Source organism: Mus caroli, chromosome 16, assembly GCF_900094665.2.
Source record: "Mus caroli chromosome 16, CAROLI_EIJ_v1.1, whole genome shotgun sequence".
Lineage (NCBI taxonomy): Eukaryota > Metazoa > Chordata > Mammalia > Rodentia > Muridae > Mus > Mus caroli.
In genome coordinates this window covers 738,253-754,266 of record NC_034585.1, presented here as the reverse complement: position 1 = coordinate 754,266, position 16,014 = coordinate 738,253, and the positions used below count along the sequence as shown (strand labels likewise).

The following is a 16,014-nucleotide window of genomic DNA, read 5'->3' as shown; positions in this document are numbered from 1 at the left end:
ACAGGGGATATGCTCAGTGGGGAAGACCACTTGCTCTGCAAGCATGAGGACCCCCCTTCAAATCCTTAGCACCCATGTAAAAAGCCAGGCAAGGTTGCCCATGTCCGTACCTTCATGTTATAGGGATCCCTGGAGCTCTGTGGCCAAGAAGCCTAGCCAAACAAAATGAGAGGCCTGTTGTAAAGAAGTAAGATAGTAGGCAGTAAAGCAAGACACCTGCCATCCTCCTTATGGGCACACACTCACCCTCCCATAACACATGCACACATACACAAACACACGGGGGCAGGGGGAGAGAGAGAGCGCACACAGCCATTTCTGAATAGCAAGAGCTCTGTTTTTGGACACTGTGATCAACAGAGGGTGGTAGGCCAGCAGAGAAAAAAAGATGGTTAGACCATTGGTCTAGACAGAGAGATGCATTCTCTTTTCCACTGCTTCTCACTGTGGTTGTGGTGACACTTTGGGGTTTGGAGTGTCTTGTTCTCTGCCTCCTAAAGGGCTGACTAAATTTGGAGATAGCCAGTATTTTCCTAGAGGGAGTACTGGTATTCTCTTGTAAGATCTCAGAGATGTCCAAGCTGTGGAAAAGTTGTCTTTGGGTTCCAAGTCTTTCCTGCATAGTGGAGGCCTGCACTAATTGTGAATTATATTTGAATTCTGGCTAATCTGGGGCTTGGGCTTGGGCTTACTCTCCATTGAACATGGCCTACATCTCTTCTTACTCCTAATATTTGTTTTGTTGGGCCTTTTAGCCTAAACCTTTATTAGTCGTCCCAGAACCCTGCTTACCTTTAGATGGCAGGTGATTGCTATCCTAGGCCTGGCAAGCATGAAGCCTATCATAGGTCATTGATATACTGCCATGGCACAGGGATATCTGCACTCATGTGTCCTAAACAGGGCAGTCATAGTAACATATAACTAAATGGCAAATCTCAATGTATGGTTATGCCTTGCATTTGGGTTACAACTAGACCTGGTTTAGTAATAACAATGTAATTTACAGTTAATGATAACCTTATTATGCCCTATTATCAATCAGATAACTTTATACATTATTTGGTAATTATAAAAAAAATCAGTGTTCTCAAAACTGTTGTATTAGTCAGGGTTCTGTAGAGGAACAGAAATTATAGAATGAACCTATGTATGTATGTATCTATCCATCTATCTACCTACCTACCTATCTACCAGGGATTTATTAGAGTGGATTACAGATGATAGCTGTCTACCAACAGAAAGGCTAAGAATCCAGTAATTTAGTCTACAAGGCTGTCTGTCTCAGTTGGTATTCATTATACACTGGAATCCTGAAGAAGCAGGTCTTCCCACTTCAAATAATTGAATTAAGAAAAGTCCCTCAGGTGAATCCAGCAGCTCAGGTTTTAGTTAATTCCATATGCAGTCAAGGAGACAACCAAGAATAGCCATCAGAGTGGTAGCCTGTGTCTTCTTGTTAGAAAGTAAGAAAGTCAAGGAAACAGGTGAGAAGAATTAATATATGATGAGCATCCATGTGACTGCAGACTTAGCTGGGAGTTTTACTGTCTCACAACACAGTAACTCCCTCCCACCCCTGGAACTTACCATTATGAGCAGGTTGGCCTCACACTCACAAAGATCCTCCTGCCTCTGCCTCTGAGTACTGGGATTATCTTGAGTGCTGGAACAATAGTTAGGCACCACCACAGCCAGCCTAGCACAGTAGTCTCTAAGTCGGCTTTGGCATTATTGTTCTTTTTGTAATTTTACAGCTGATGAACAAGAAATTAAGAGCAGGTACCATCTGGCTAGTCTATAGCAAAAACTAAAATGAAGGTCATGGCAGACACTCAACACTCTCCCCACAATTTTCCCCCTTAAACACACATCCTCTCTCTTCTGGCTTCCTGATATCCTCCTTTAAATATCTTTGCCATTATCCTAGATCTTTCACACTTTTAGAAAATCACTTGCTTTTTTCCTTTAAAAATTTTATTATTTCCTAGCTGGGTGGTAGCAGTGCACACCTTTAACCTTGGGAGGTAGAAGCAGGAAGATCACTCACATATCTGAGGCCAGCCTGGCTAACAGATGTATGTTTGCACCACATGCATGCCTGGTGTGCAGAGGAGCCAGAAAAGGGAGCTGGCTCCTCTGAGACTCAAGTTACAATTGGGAGCAGCATGTGGGTGCTAGGGACTGAATATGGGTTCCCAGAAAGGGCAGCCAGCATTCTTAATCCATTAGACATCTCTCTAGTCTCATTTCCACCCCCCCTTTTTGTTGCTGTTTTTGTTTTTGAAGCATAGTTTCATTATGTGGCTCAGCCTAGCCTTAAACTGAAGATCTTCCTCTCTCTGCCTTCCTGAGTGCTGGGATTACAGGAGTATACTACCACACACTGCATAAAAATGTCCACTGTGGATAAAACCTTCCCTTTTCTAGGGATTCAGAAGCCGCTGTGTATTAAAGCATGGGTCAGACTGTTCTTGACTGAAGGTTGACCAAAAAAAAAAAAAAAAAAGCAAGAGATAATTAATGTTCACTGATCTTTAGAAACCCAGAAAATGGGCCGGGCGTGGTGGCGCACGCCTTTAATCCCAGCACTTGGGAGGCAGAGGCAGGCGGATTTCTGAGTTCGAGGCCAGCCTGGGCTACAGAGTGAGTTCCAGGACAGCCACGACTACACAGAGAAACCCTGTCTCGAAAAACCAAAAAAAAAAAAAAAAAGAAACCCAGAAAATAGCCGTGCTATGGCTCTGTTTCGTCCATATAATGGTTTGGTATTAAAGGGGAGGTGCAAAGGGCTTTGTGTGTGCCCCACTCAGCCTGACTCCTCATTCCTGTCTCCCCAAGGTTACCCCTTCAACGATGTGTGTCAGTGGTTCATCGACAGAGCTGACCTCATCTTCGTTGTCTTCGATCCCACCAAGCTGGATGTGGGGCTGGAGTTGGAGATGCTCTTCCGCCAGCTGAAGGGCCGTGAGTCCCAGATAAGGATCATTTTGAACAAGGCTGACAACCTGGCCACGCAAATGCTCATGCGGGTGTATGGAGCTCTCTTTTGGAGCTTGGCCCCTCTCATCAATGTCACGGAACCACCACGGGTTTACGTCAGCTCCTTCTGGCCACAGGACTATAAGCCTGATACCCACCGGGAACTGTTCCTCAAAGAAGAGATCTCTCTCTTGGAAGACCTGAACCAGGTGATTGAGAACAGGCTAGAGAACAAGATTGCTTTTATTCGACAGCATGCCATCCGAGTCCGAATTCATGCCCTTTTAGTTGACCGCTATCTGCAGACTTACAAGGACAAAATGACCTTCTTCAGTGATGGGGAACTGGTCTTTAAGGACATTGTGGAAGATCCTGATAAATTCTATATTTTCAAGACCATCCTGGCAAAGACCAACGTCAGCAAGTTTGACCTTCCCAACCGTGAGGCTTATAAGGACTTCTTTGGCATCAACCCCATTTCCAATTTCAAACTCCTCTCTCAGCAGTGCTCCTACATGGGGGGTTGCTTCCTGGAGAAGATTGAACGAGCCATCACCCAAGAGCTTCCCAGCCTTCTGGGTAGCATTGGGCTTGGGAAGAATCCAGGTGCTCCTAACTGTGATAAAACAGGCTGTGGTGAGACCCCAAAGAATCGCTACAAGAAGCACTAGTTTCTGTGTAGCTATTCTTGGGTCCCCAATGGTGAATAAGCTTGTGTCCTAACTGTCTGAGAAGTCCTGGTTTGTTAACCCTTTGAGCCATACTGGTGACAATCAGTCTGCATTGGAGATTTGGGAGTTCATTGAGGCTGGTGAATCAGGGAAGGTTCTAGGGAGGAGAGTGGTAACTGTGAATTATAGTGTGCTTGTCTTATTGCTTCAGTTAGAAGGCCTTGACACAGGCCAAGTCAGTCCACAAGGCTTCCTTTGCTTTTTCTGGGTCCTGTCTTAGAGAGACAGAGAGCAGCTAAATTCTAATGAATAAGATAACGAGGGTCAAATAAGCTAAACTCTGGAAAAATTCCTGAGTAATAGAGGGTTCTCAGGTCTGTGTCAACTCCTTACACATACATCTTCTGTTTGATCCCTTTCCCTCCTTGGCTCTCTCCTAAGCTTGGGTTGATTTTCAGAAGTGGACAGACTCTTGAGTCTGATCTTCATAAATTTTGAGCCCAACCTTGGAATCTTCTCCCTGTTTTCCCAAGGGGTGGGGCATCCAGAAAACTAAAACATGAGTTTTCAAATTAGGATGCTGATCTGCCACCCCAAGTATAATTTCATTGATGTCCCAGTTGGAGAGCTTAGACACTTAGTTGTCCCTAAAAGGAGAGTGAGCAGGTGATGTACTCAGGTACTTTCCCTCCTTATGTGACTTACATGAAGGTCCTGGAAGCACTCATGGGGTTAATTGGTTTGCAGTGTGTCTTTGTATGTTGCATGTCTTTGAAAGCTCAGATCACAGAGGTGTTGGGTTTCAGAGAGGACAATGGAGATCTTGCTCCTAGTCCTTGGAGGCTTCTCTGGACAGACATTCTCCCAAGTTTCAGGGGAAGCTGTTTCTACAGCTTCTTTGTGGGAGCACTTGAGAGAGGACATGTCTCCTCTGGTTCCCAGAGCCGTGGTTTCTCTTGTCCTTTCTTCTCCATTCCCTGACGCATTAATACTTCCAACTGAAAAAAAGTCCCTGAATCAGAACCAGTACCAGCCCTTGGCATTGGCACTGGTGCCAGATAAGACCTGAGGTTCAGGTTCAACCTGAACTTCTGCAGATGCCCAACGAATGCAGTCAGGACAGTCAGGACCTTCAAACACCAGTGAATGTGCACTTGAGGGCGTCAGACTTGAAGGCACAGAGAGAGGACTCCAGAGGGTCTTGCATGGCACACATACATTGCCACCTTGAAGTGCAGGGGAGTGAGAAGCTCTGGGAGGATGAAGAGATTTTTGATGGAGCAGGCAAGGTGAAGTTCAGCCTGCCTTGAGGGCTTTCTCTGAGCACAGCCAGCTGCTTTTTTGGGAGTAAGTTCTCCTGGGGGCCTTAATTGTGAGGCATGGGTTGCGATCCACCAGCACCAGGGTGTCATCTAGAGCAGAAGGAAAGTAGGTTGGAAGGCTGAGCCAAAGTCATTCTTCCTAAGGATCAAGTAGGTAGCATAAGCACTAATCAGTGGAGACTACATAGAGAACTTCAATTTAGGAGTTTGTGTTTCTCTGAATTCCTGGCAGTCTGGCGCCCCCTCCTAAGGGAGGCTACTGCTCTGGCTCTATGTAGGGCCCAGGATCTTCGACAAATCAAAAGCCCCAGAGCTGCCAGGACACCGTTTCCAAGGAGTGAGTTCCTCCTGTCACAGTTATTCATGACTAGGGCAGATGAGCTGCAATCTGTCTTGGATATTTCTTCCCAAACTCCTCTCCTCTTCTCTCCATCATGTGTTCTCTGGAGAGACTGTTTTTCCCACCCTTCTCCTTCATGCCCCTCATGCCTGTGGGTTTTGTGTGGCAAATGTTTTTGCAGAAACCAGGGAAAAGGCTGAACTGTATGGACCTTGACCTGGCTGTCAGGGCCTGCATGCTTGGAGGAAAGCAGATGACGTAAGGCCAATGAATTCTTACAGGATTTGCGTTTGGGGGAAGGCACCTTACTAGCAGTATCCTCCTTTTGGATTTTTCTCCATCTATTTCTTCTCTGTCTCCATTTTGCTCCTCTCCTGCCCACAGGCCACTGACTGTCAGTACAGGTTTTTAGCACGTATCCTTTGCCCAGCTCTGCAGAGATGGATTCTGAGCAAGATTCTGACTCTGGGCGTTTCATCCCAGGGGAAACATGGGATTCAGAGATGTCTGTGCCTGAGCAGTGGCTGACCTTTCCAGTGTTCTCTCCATTCTGCTTTCATCAGGGAGAACGTCTCAATAAAGTTCCAATCTCTCTACAATGCCTTGGCCTTCTTGATTGACTCCAGCCAAGTGAATTTCTTAGTTTCCTTTCATCAAGTAGAGTATACTCATTTTCCTTCTCTGTCTCTCTCTCTCTCTCTCTCTCTTCTTTCTTTCTTTCTTTCTTTCTTTCTTTCTTTCTTTCTTTCTTTCTTTCTTTCTTTCTTTCTTTTAAAAAGACGTATTTATTTTATGTACATGGGTGCTCTGTCAGCATGTATACCTGCATTCCAGAAGAGGGCATCAGAACCCATTATAGATGGTTGTGAGCCACCATGTGGTTGCTGAGAATTGAACTCAAGATCTCTGTATCCCCCAGATCCTTCAGAGAAGCAGCACAGATAGTGATACCAGTTGGTTTATGCCCTTTATAATACAGCTATCTCATGATCTCTGTGGCTATTGTGGAGTAAGATCTGTTGGGATGGTAAGGATGGCCACCTTCCTCTGGCTATCCCAGAAAGTCACCATTCCCTCTATAGGAATGGACATGTGTATTTTGAACATGTCTTAACTCCCTGAGCCAGTATCCAACTTACCACATTTTATAGTTTCTGGTGCAGTAATTCCTTAATTTGGAAGTTTTCTGCTCTAGGATCCTCCCGAGAGGTTTTATAACCTGGTTTAAGAGCTAGTTTGAAAGGGAAAGTTGTGGGCCCTGGGGAAGAGGTAGATGGTTAGAAAGAACCCAAAAGGGAGATCAGGACCCAAAAGTCTAGGCCACATCCACACAGTTATCCCTGGAAGGGTGCCAGTCAGTGGCTGAGATCAATGGGTTCCCTGGCTTAGGAGCAGCTGATGCTAGGGCTGGACAAGTTGGTCATGTTCTCCCATGCTCACCTTATGTAGGTCTGCTCTGAACAATTGAACAACCTGACCTGCTTACTTGCTGCAACCTGGCCTCTCTCTCTCTTGCCTAGGCCAGAAATACAGAGCATTGTCCTGGAAGATGGAAGGCAAGTAACAAGGTCTTTTTCAAAGAGAAGTACATGTAATAGGCTAAATTCTCCTTCAAATTTGTTCTTTCACAACTCAGGGTTGCCATTATGGGAGTTGAGAAAGAAACAGAAAGTGAAGAAGGCAGAACCAGAGGGCATTCTAAACATAGTCAGGAAATGTGAGGGATGGAGGTGGAAAATCGTTGTAAGGACATATATACATATTATCTAATGTGGTTACACATTATATACAAATATATGTGCACACACATGCACACACCCGGGACTCAAAAAAGCATTCAAGCGAAGTCTGAAGGAACTGAGAAGCTGGTGAGATGTGTGCTTTTTGTGTGTGATGCCTAAGTATCTAGGACAGTGTTGGACACACATTTGTATGCTACTGGAATGAATAAATAGATGCTGAAGGAGAAGGTGACTGGTGACTCTGTGTGTGTGTGTGTGTGTGTGTATGAGACTGTGTATGTGACTGTGTGTATATGTGTTTATAACTCCATGTATGTATGTGTGTGTATGTGACTGTGTGTATATGTGTTTATAACTCTGTGTATGTATGTGTGTGTGATTGTGTGACTGTGTGTGTGTACCTTGATGGCCCACCTAGGATGGAGATCCAGGAAGAGGCATTCAAAGAGCAATGCCCTGTCAGCTCCTGGCTTTGCAGGTGTGTCTTAGCCTTAATCTCACAGGTATTGGCAATATTTAATGCCAGTTCCCCCTCCGTGACATGACACAAAGCTTGGGATTTTTCTAATAAAAAGAAATTGTTCTCTAGAAGATCATAAAGGCGACAAGGAGGAGACAACAGAAAGGAAAGAGACTAGTGGCCTAGAACTGTATGCAGAGAAGGTGCGATCAGTAGGTCTTGTCTTAAAGGAAAATTCTCAGGCATAAAAAGGGACTTTTCCTGTACCTGCTTGCAATCTGGCATGCAGTCTGTTTGTCTACACTGTGTATAGGATCCACCGTGCAGAAAAGAGTGTTTATAGAGTATTTCCTTTGTGCCAGAAACTGGGCTTCAGCCCTGTAAACAAACCACACATCTAACAAAGATGGGCTGACCCTCCTATCTGTGTGTCCTGAGGCTTTATGTGCACCGTTTAAGTTAATCCCCACAACTCTCTGTAGGGAGGTCGCTGGGCAGCAGAGTTCAGAAAACAGACGGTTGTCACACTGCTTGGAATCGATTCTGGGCTTGCTACAGGATGGCCTTGGGCAAATGACTAAACTGCATTTCAGTTTCCTTACTCATAAAATGGAGACACTGTCAGTCTCTCCCTTACAAAATTGTGGTAGGGAATCAATGACTCGGACATGGAATGTGCTTGACTTGACATAGGACCAACCAACTGACAGTACTCAGTAAACTTTAGTCATCATTTCTATCGTTAGTCGAATCTCACCGATGAGAGTCACTGTCAGAGTGGCCAGAAGGAAGGCATGTGTACTGACAGAGCTAAACTTCTACCCAATGCCCAGCTCCCTGTTTGGCTCAGGCTGGGTTATCTGCTCAGGGTCACATTAGGTTACGCTGACTTTCTGACTCCAAGCCTTTTTCAAACTGGAGAAGATTTGACTGAGTTTTTAAGTGGTCACTCAGTACTTCGAATCTTTTTTTTTTTTTTAAGTTTTTTATGTATTTATTTGGTGTGTGTGTGTGTGTGTTTAGAGGACAACTTTTGAGAGTCTGTTCTTTCCTTCCACCAAGTAGGTTCCAGGGATTGATTTCAGGTTATTAGGCCAGCATAAAGTATCTCTACCAGCTGAGCCAGCTTGCCATCCCTACTATACTCTTTTATTCTTGTTGCTATTGTTATTATTAAAAATAGATTTTATACAATATATTCTGATTATAGTTCTCCCTCCCCAACTCTTCCCAGATATTCAACCCACCCAAATATATACCTTTTTTTCTCTCTCTCATTAGAAAACAAACAAGCATCTAAAATAATAAGATAAAGTAAAAACAAACCAGAATATGAGAAAACAGATAAACACGGAAAAAAAGAGCCAAAGAAAATTCTTAAGAAACATGTACATTAGAAAAAGATCTTTTTGAGATAGAATCTCACTATGTAGCCCAAGCTGACCTTGAACTTGCTATGTAGCCTAGTCTGTCCTCGAATGCATGGTCTGTCCCCCTGCCTCAGCTTCCCATGGGGTAGGATTACAGGTGTGTACCACTAGGTCTAACTCTACTGTAGCTGATGTGTGCTCATCTGGAGCATTACCCCATGGTACATAGTACGCATTTCGCAAACACTAGTAAAGGTGATTTTGAGCTTGGTGTGGTGGCTTGTGTCTGTAAGCCCAGCACTCAGGAGTCTATAGTTTGAGACTACCTCAAAAACAAACACAAAACAGCACATAAATGCTGGGCATGGTGTGCATGCCTTTAATCCCAGCACTTGGGAGGCAGAGGCAGGTGGATTTCTGAGTTCGAGGCCAGCCTGTTCTACAGAGTGAGTTCCAGGACAGCCAGGGGAACCCTGTCTCAAAAAACCAAAAACCAACCAAACAAAAACCAACCAACCAACCAAAAAAAAACAAACAAACAAAAAAAAAACAGCACATAAGAAAAATAAAACAACAACAAAAAATCACAAAACAGAAACCCAAACCAACAAAAGATGATTTTGTGAAGAGTATGAAAATATCTGTTATATTTCCATTAATTCTAGTCCTAGTGACTTTCTCAGTACTATTTCAAAATATTTGGAACTTTTCAGATTTACAGGGTATCATTTCTGACCTGGGAAGTAACTATGTAGTGGGGACTCAAGGCATAGGAGGGGCAGTTATCAGGAAGGACCCCAGGAATAAGATGATATTTTCCAAATCATATTATCATCAGTACAGAAGATTTTCTTACCCACTTGTTTTGAGATGCAGTCTTGCTATGTCGCCAGGCTGATCTGGAATGCCTGGATTAAAGTGGTTTTTCTGCTGCAGGCCCCCAGTAGTTTTCCTCTTGCTCATTTGTAAAGAACCAATGAACTGAAATCATTAAATTTTTGTTTGAACAGTAATGTATTACCTTTGTTGAAAAGGGTATTTCCATAGAGTCAGGACTCTTCACTAGAATACCAGAAAAGGAGGTCAGACTTAGGGAGGAGTGCTACTTCAGCTACTCACTTGTTGAAGGCTGGACATGAGTATAGGACAGGGTCCTGGGGGAGATGAGGAAGGTGAACGCTTGTGTGGTGGGGGTGATGAATAGGGCAGATGAAAAACTCCAGGGAGTCTAGGCCACTTAAAGTTCCTGGGCAGAGGACAGCATGAAGAAGCCGAAGATCCAGTAGGAGTTTCCTGCCTGCCCCTGGGCCTGCTGTCTTCCCTTAACTCTGTCCCATTCCTACGAGCTAAGGACCTGGAAGAGAAGCTTAGTCTGTCAGCCTGGCCCTGTCTGTAAGACCTGGTTGGACCTTGCATCCACATAGGCACTAAAAAAGCCCAGTCCACGCCCCATCTCTGGTTCCCTGTGACATTTTGGCATATTTCACCTCACGAAGCCAGTTAACAGCTGGCAGTGTTTACGAAAGCAAGGATGCGATGTTATGATGTGTTTCTGCCCCTGCAGCCCAAAAGCCCAGTCCACGCCCCATCTCTGGTTCCCTGTGACATTTTGGCATATTTCACCTCACGAAGCCAGTTAACAGCTGGCAGTGTTTACGAAAGCAAGGATGCGATGTTATGATGTGTTTCTGCCCCTGCAGCCCAAAAGCCCAGTCCACGCCCCATCTCTGGTTCCCTGTGACATTTTGGCATATTTCACCTCACGAAGCCAGTTAACAGCTGGCAGTGTTTACGAAAGCAAGGATGCGATGTTATGATGTGTTTCTGCCCCTGCAGCCCTGTGAGGACATGGGACTGCTGTTGGTCCTCCACCTCCCCACTCCGCAAGGCCACAGGTGGAGAGATGCACTTCTGAAATGCAAGGGTTGCAACTGGCATCCTCTCTGTGGCCAAATCTGGTTCCTTTATAACTGCCGGAAACCCTGTGGCTGTACCTGGCCTTGGCCTTCTTCCCCAGTTCGGCTCCTGATCTTAATGAGGAAAGTGAGGCCAGTTCTGAACCCGGGTCCTGAAAGTGGGGGGAGTGGAGCTCCTCACTGAACGTGGCCAGTCTCTCAAGCCAGGCTTTTCATTCACTCAAATTTGTCTTCCTGAGGTGGTGGTGGGGGGGTCACCACCTACGGTGCAGTCACTGGCCGTGGCCCTACAGGCACAGCCACAGAGAGGGTACAAGCTGGGTCTCAGGCACAGGAAACAGTTCACAAGGCAGCAGTCTTGGTGCGCATGCGCACGACGGCACTGCTCCATCACGCTCCCTAGCGGCCTTCTCTCGGTGCTGCCGTGCTGGCACAGCGCATGCGCAGACGTGGAACCTCGTTGCCGTGCTTCCTGAGTCTACACTGAGTCTCGAGAGGGCGGTGACTGGGCAGCCGGTCGAGCTCTGTCTTTGTATCCGAGATCTAGTGGGACGTGAGGTAGTTGCACGCCATTACCTCAGCGCCAGGCGCCTCGCAGCTCCCGGACCAAGCCGTGGGGCTAAAGAGGCCGATGCACCTGGCCCTTCCAGGCAGTCCTCCTCACCCTCCAGCCGGAGGACGTCTAGGAGCCTGAAGCCAGCCGAGTTACCCAGGGGACAAGGCTGTGTCCTGAAGGCTGATGTTGCTGAGGCTCTGCCCTTCGGAAGCTGTGGTACTGACAACTTTGAAGCCCTGAGAGGATCTGCAAAGTTCTGATTTAGGACCCGGGAGGCCTTGAACTTGCTCAGAGTTATATGCTGTGGACAGTACATCTAGAGAATTTGGTGCTTGCTGTTTTTAGAGGGCTATTTTCTCCTGGGCCAGCCCCCAGCTAAATCAGGAAGTGAGGATTTTAAGAGATGATCCTAGGAGCTTGAAATTTAAGCTGACCTCCTCTGTCAGCCACAAAGCTTTAGCCTAAAGTGGTGGCGCATGCCTTTAACCCCAGCACTTGAGAGGCAGGTGGATCTTTGTGAGTTCGGGCCAGCCTGGTCTACAGATCGGGTTTGTACTGGCTAGTTTTGTGTCAACAGGCTGGAGTTATCACAGAGAAAGGAGCTTCAGTTGGGGAAATGCCTCCACGAGATCCAGCTGCAAGGCATTTTCTCAATCAGTGATCTAGTGGGGAGGTCCCCTTGTGGGTGGTGCCATCTCTGGTCTGGTAGTCTTGGTTCTATGAGAAAGCAGGCAGAGCAAACCAGTAATGAACATCCCTCCATGGCCTATGCATCAGCTCCTGCTTTCTGATCTGCTTGAGTCCCAGTCCTGACTTCCTTTGGTGATGAACAGCAATGTGGAAGTGTTAGCTGAATAAACCCTTTCTCCCCAATTTGCTTCGTGGCCATGAGGTTTGTGCAGGAATAGAAACCCTGACTAAGACAGGGTTCCAGGACAGAGAAGCTCTTATCTCAAAAAACCAAACCAAATAAAAAAACAATGAAGCTCTGCCCTAACTCTGCTATTTTCCTCCACTTTAGTATGAGAGGATCACCGCCCCTCCTGCCCCCAGTGAGACAGATGGAAATGGCAGCTATAGGATACCATAATATGCTATATATACAGGGGCAATACTGTGGATACCATAATATGCTATATATACAGGGGTAATACTGTGGATACCATAATATGATATATATATACAGGGGTAATACTGTGGATACCATAATATGATATATATACAGGGGCAATACTGTGGATACCGTAATATGATATATATACAGGGGTAATACTGTGGTTGCATTGGAATTCTTTGAGCTGTTCCCCAAATCATCAATTTTAGGATCTGAAAGGACATAGAGATTCTGTAGTAGTTTCCTCAAGAAGCCAGCACTGGCTGTGGTAGCCCATGCCTTTAGCAGTAGAATTAAAGAAAGAGAAGGCAGAATCAGGCCGAGTTTTGTGAATTTGAGGCCAGCCTAGTATATATAGCGAGTTCCAAGACAGCTGGACTACATAGAGACCCTGTTTCAAAATAAGTAGGTAAACCAAAAACAAATCAAACAGTCATAGCCTTGGAATATAGGCAGAGCACTTGATTACCATGTGTGAGGTACCTCTCCTTCAGACATCCTCATCAGAAAATAAAATTAATTAGATTGTGTTTGGAAGAAGCCCTGTGACAGGGATCTGAATTGAGAGCCGTGTGTGTCTTCCATCAGGGTTCAGTAGCTCATTCAGCTCTAAAAGGCAGAGATTCCCCAGCACAGAGACAAGTGTGGCGTCCCTGTGCAGCTCTGTGCAGAACAGAAGAGCCACATTACATGGCAGCGCTCACCAAAGGACTTTTGCTTTTCTTTTTATTTACTCGTGGGACTTGTCTAGGGGCAGCTACAGGACATCTGCATGAAGCCCCACGTGGGTTGGCATTTCCCCTGCTGGCTTGAATAGGCCATCTTTAGGTTAAAAGAGTAAGTTTGGGAAGCTGAAAAGGTATCTTGGAGTTCTGTTTGGTTTTCCTAGTGTAAGAGAGCTTTTGGAATTGAAGTGCTTCTGTCTGGAGCCATCTTTCCCCACCTCCTCATTCCCGAGATCCTTCACACTCTGGGCAGGGGCCCAGGGTGCTGCCTCTCCTCTCAGCTCAGCTCTGACTCCCTGTTCCACCCACGAGCTCAGTTCTGCTAATTGCATTTCTGGTGCTGCTGGAGGAACACTGAGTTCCTCAGGGATAAGCAACAACCAGTTTGGTGGGTAGTTTTACCAACACCCCTAAAATGGCGTGTTGTAGAGTCAAGAGCTTTAAAATCATTGGGCCCTTTCCCCCAGGCTTCTTCAGAATCTTTATTGACTGCTTCTTTCCTAGAGGGTTCACTAACCTTCCCCCCATCTAAGCCCCTCACCAAAGGAAGTTACAGTTTGTGTACTTCAAGCCTCACCCTGTGCTAGATGCTTCATGTCTATTACTTATTTAATTCCACAGCAGTCCATTATGCAGAAAGTAGGGACTTTGCCTAGAGAGCAAATGTTTAAATATAAATAATTACAAATGATTTATATTTAAACATTTTTATTTACTTGTGTCCCCTTTGTACATATTTGTGTGAGTATATGTGCATATGCATGTGTGGGTGCCCAGAGAGGTCAAGAGAGGGTATTGGATCCTTTAGATGTGGAATTACAAGGAGCTGGGAGTTGCCCAACAGGAGCAGTAATTGCTCTAACTGCTAAGTTGTCTACCTTGCCAGCCTCTGCCTATAGAACATTTTTTTTTTTTAATTTAAATTTAAGACTTTTTTTTGTTTTGTTTTTTCGAGACAGGGTTTCTCCGTGTAGCCCTGGCTGTCCTGGAACTCACTCTGTAGACCAGGCTGGCCTCGAACTCAGAAATCCACCTGCCTCTGCTTTCCAAGTGCTGGGATTAAAGGTGTTCACCACCACCGCCACACGGCTAAATTTAAGACTGTTAAATTTAATTTTTTAAAAATGATTTTGAGAATTTCATTCATGAGTGTACTGTACTTACATTACCCCCCCCTCCCTCCCTTTAACTCCTGTTTCCTGCTCTCTCTCCTACTGGGATACCTGACTGATAATGACTATCTCTTCCTCCTTCCTCCTCCTCCTCTTTCTGCTCCTCTGCCTCTTCCCCACTTTTTACACACACACACACACACACACACACACACACACACACACACACCCCTCAGGCACACCCTATTGAGTTCGTTATAGAAATATTTGAAAACCACAGATGTTAATACAGTCAGCATTGATCTCATGCTACTTCAAGGCGCAGCCTGGCACACTTCTCATTCAGAATAAACCCTGTTGCACACTTGAGTTTGGTTTCATTTTGTACTCTGGCTACTCAGAACTCTTTCCTTATGCCATGTGCCGTTGCCTGTGTCCTTAAGTCTTGGGCACAGTGCATGTGCTGTTGAACCTTATTTGTGGGTTTGCCTAATGTTTGACTCCGTCTGTGGTCTGTATGTTGTATATCCTACTATGTACCGTTCTTGGCAGTGTCTTCTTAGTTTACAGGCCATCTCACCTATTTATAATGCTGACATCCAACTAGTTCTCCAAAACTGAGCACAGTTGACCCCTTGCACAAGACAATGTGCTTCCAATGTCGAGAGTTCGGCTTTGTGGGCCGTCTCTGCATTTACTGCAGTTTCCTTTTGTTACAGCAATTTGAATATGCAACTTACTTCCTTTGTTGGGCTGAAGTAGGGAATGTACTGTTAGTGGATCTCTCCAGTTCCTAAAAGAGGATCTTACACTTTGTAAGCACTGGAGAATAAATGCATTCAGCTTTTTGTAGTGGACAGTGTTAAGTTTCAAACCTGGGACAAAGCGCTGAGGTGCCTACTTAACATATCAAAGCGGACCTGGCCATCAGGTTCCTCCAGCATCCCTCAGTCCCTGCATGCCCATGCACAAACATCCTCATCAGAAAATAAAATTATTAGACTCGGTTTGGAACAAGCTCCATGACAGGGATCTGAATTCAGAGCAGTGTGTGTCTTTCATCATTTTGTACTCTGGCTACTCAGAACTCTTTCCTTGTGCCATGTCCATGACTGGCATACTCCACCCCCTACCCCGAACTCTCTGGCCTACGGGGCTGGGATGCTCTTCCCTAAGTAATCCAGCCATTTTGCTCACCTGCCCCTTTTGTGCCTTTGCCCTTCTAGCCAATGTCCCCTCTCTCCCCCTTCCATCCCCTCCCCCTTTCCTCACGTGGCATATTCACTCTGGACTCTCTCAGATGTCTCCATCTGGCTATGTTCTCCCATGTCTATAATAAACTTTCTCCTCCACCATACCTAAGGGTTGTGTCTGCCCTTCCTTCCTTCTTTCCTTCCTTCCTTCCTTTCTCTCTCTCTGTCTTTCTTTCTAAATCTGAATCATTTTTTAAAAATATATTTATTTATTTGTATTTATATGAGTACTCTGTCTTCATATATACCCAGAAGAAGGCATCAGATCCCATTACAGATGGTTGTGAGCCACCATGTGGTTGCTGGAATTGTACTCGGGACCTCTGGGGACAGCAACCTCCTCCTCCTCTTCCTCCTCCTCCTCTTCCTCTTCTTCCTCCTCCTCCTCTTCCTCCTCCTCTTCCTCCTCCTCCTCCTCTTCCTCCTCCTCTTCTTCCTCCTCCTCCTCCTC

The 16,014-nt window shown here is 45.6% G+C and overlaps 1 protein-coding gene across 5 annotated transcripts in view; it reads left to right on the top strand.

The window, feature by feature from the left end:
• Positions 1–5,914, top strand: part of Srl (sarcalumenin) — a 45,113-nt gene extending 39,199 nt beyond the window's left edge. For all 5 annotated transcript variants that reach the window (XM_021185122.2, XM_021185121.2, XM_029470735.1 and 2 more), the window contains one exon: positions 2,842–5,914. In XM_021185122.2, coding sequence (XP_021040781.1) covers positions 2,842–3,653 — 812 coding nt within the window. In that variant the 3' untranslated portion in view covers positions 3,654–5,914. The remainder of the gene's footprint in view (positions 1–2,841) is intronic.
• The last annotated feature ends 10,100 nt before the right edge of the window (positions 5,915–16,014 follow it).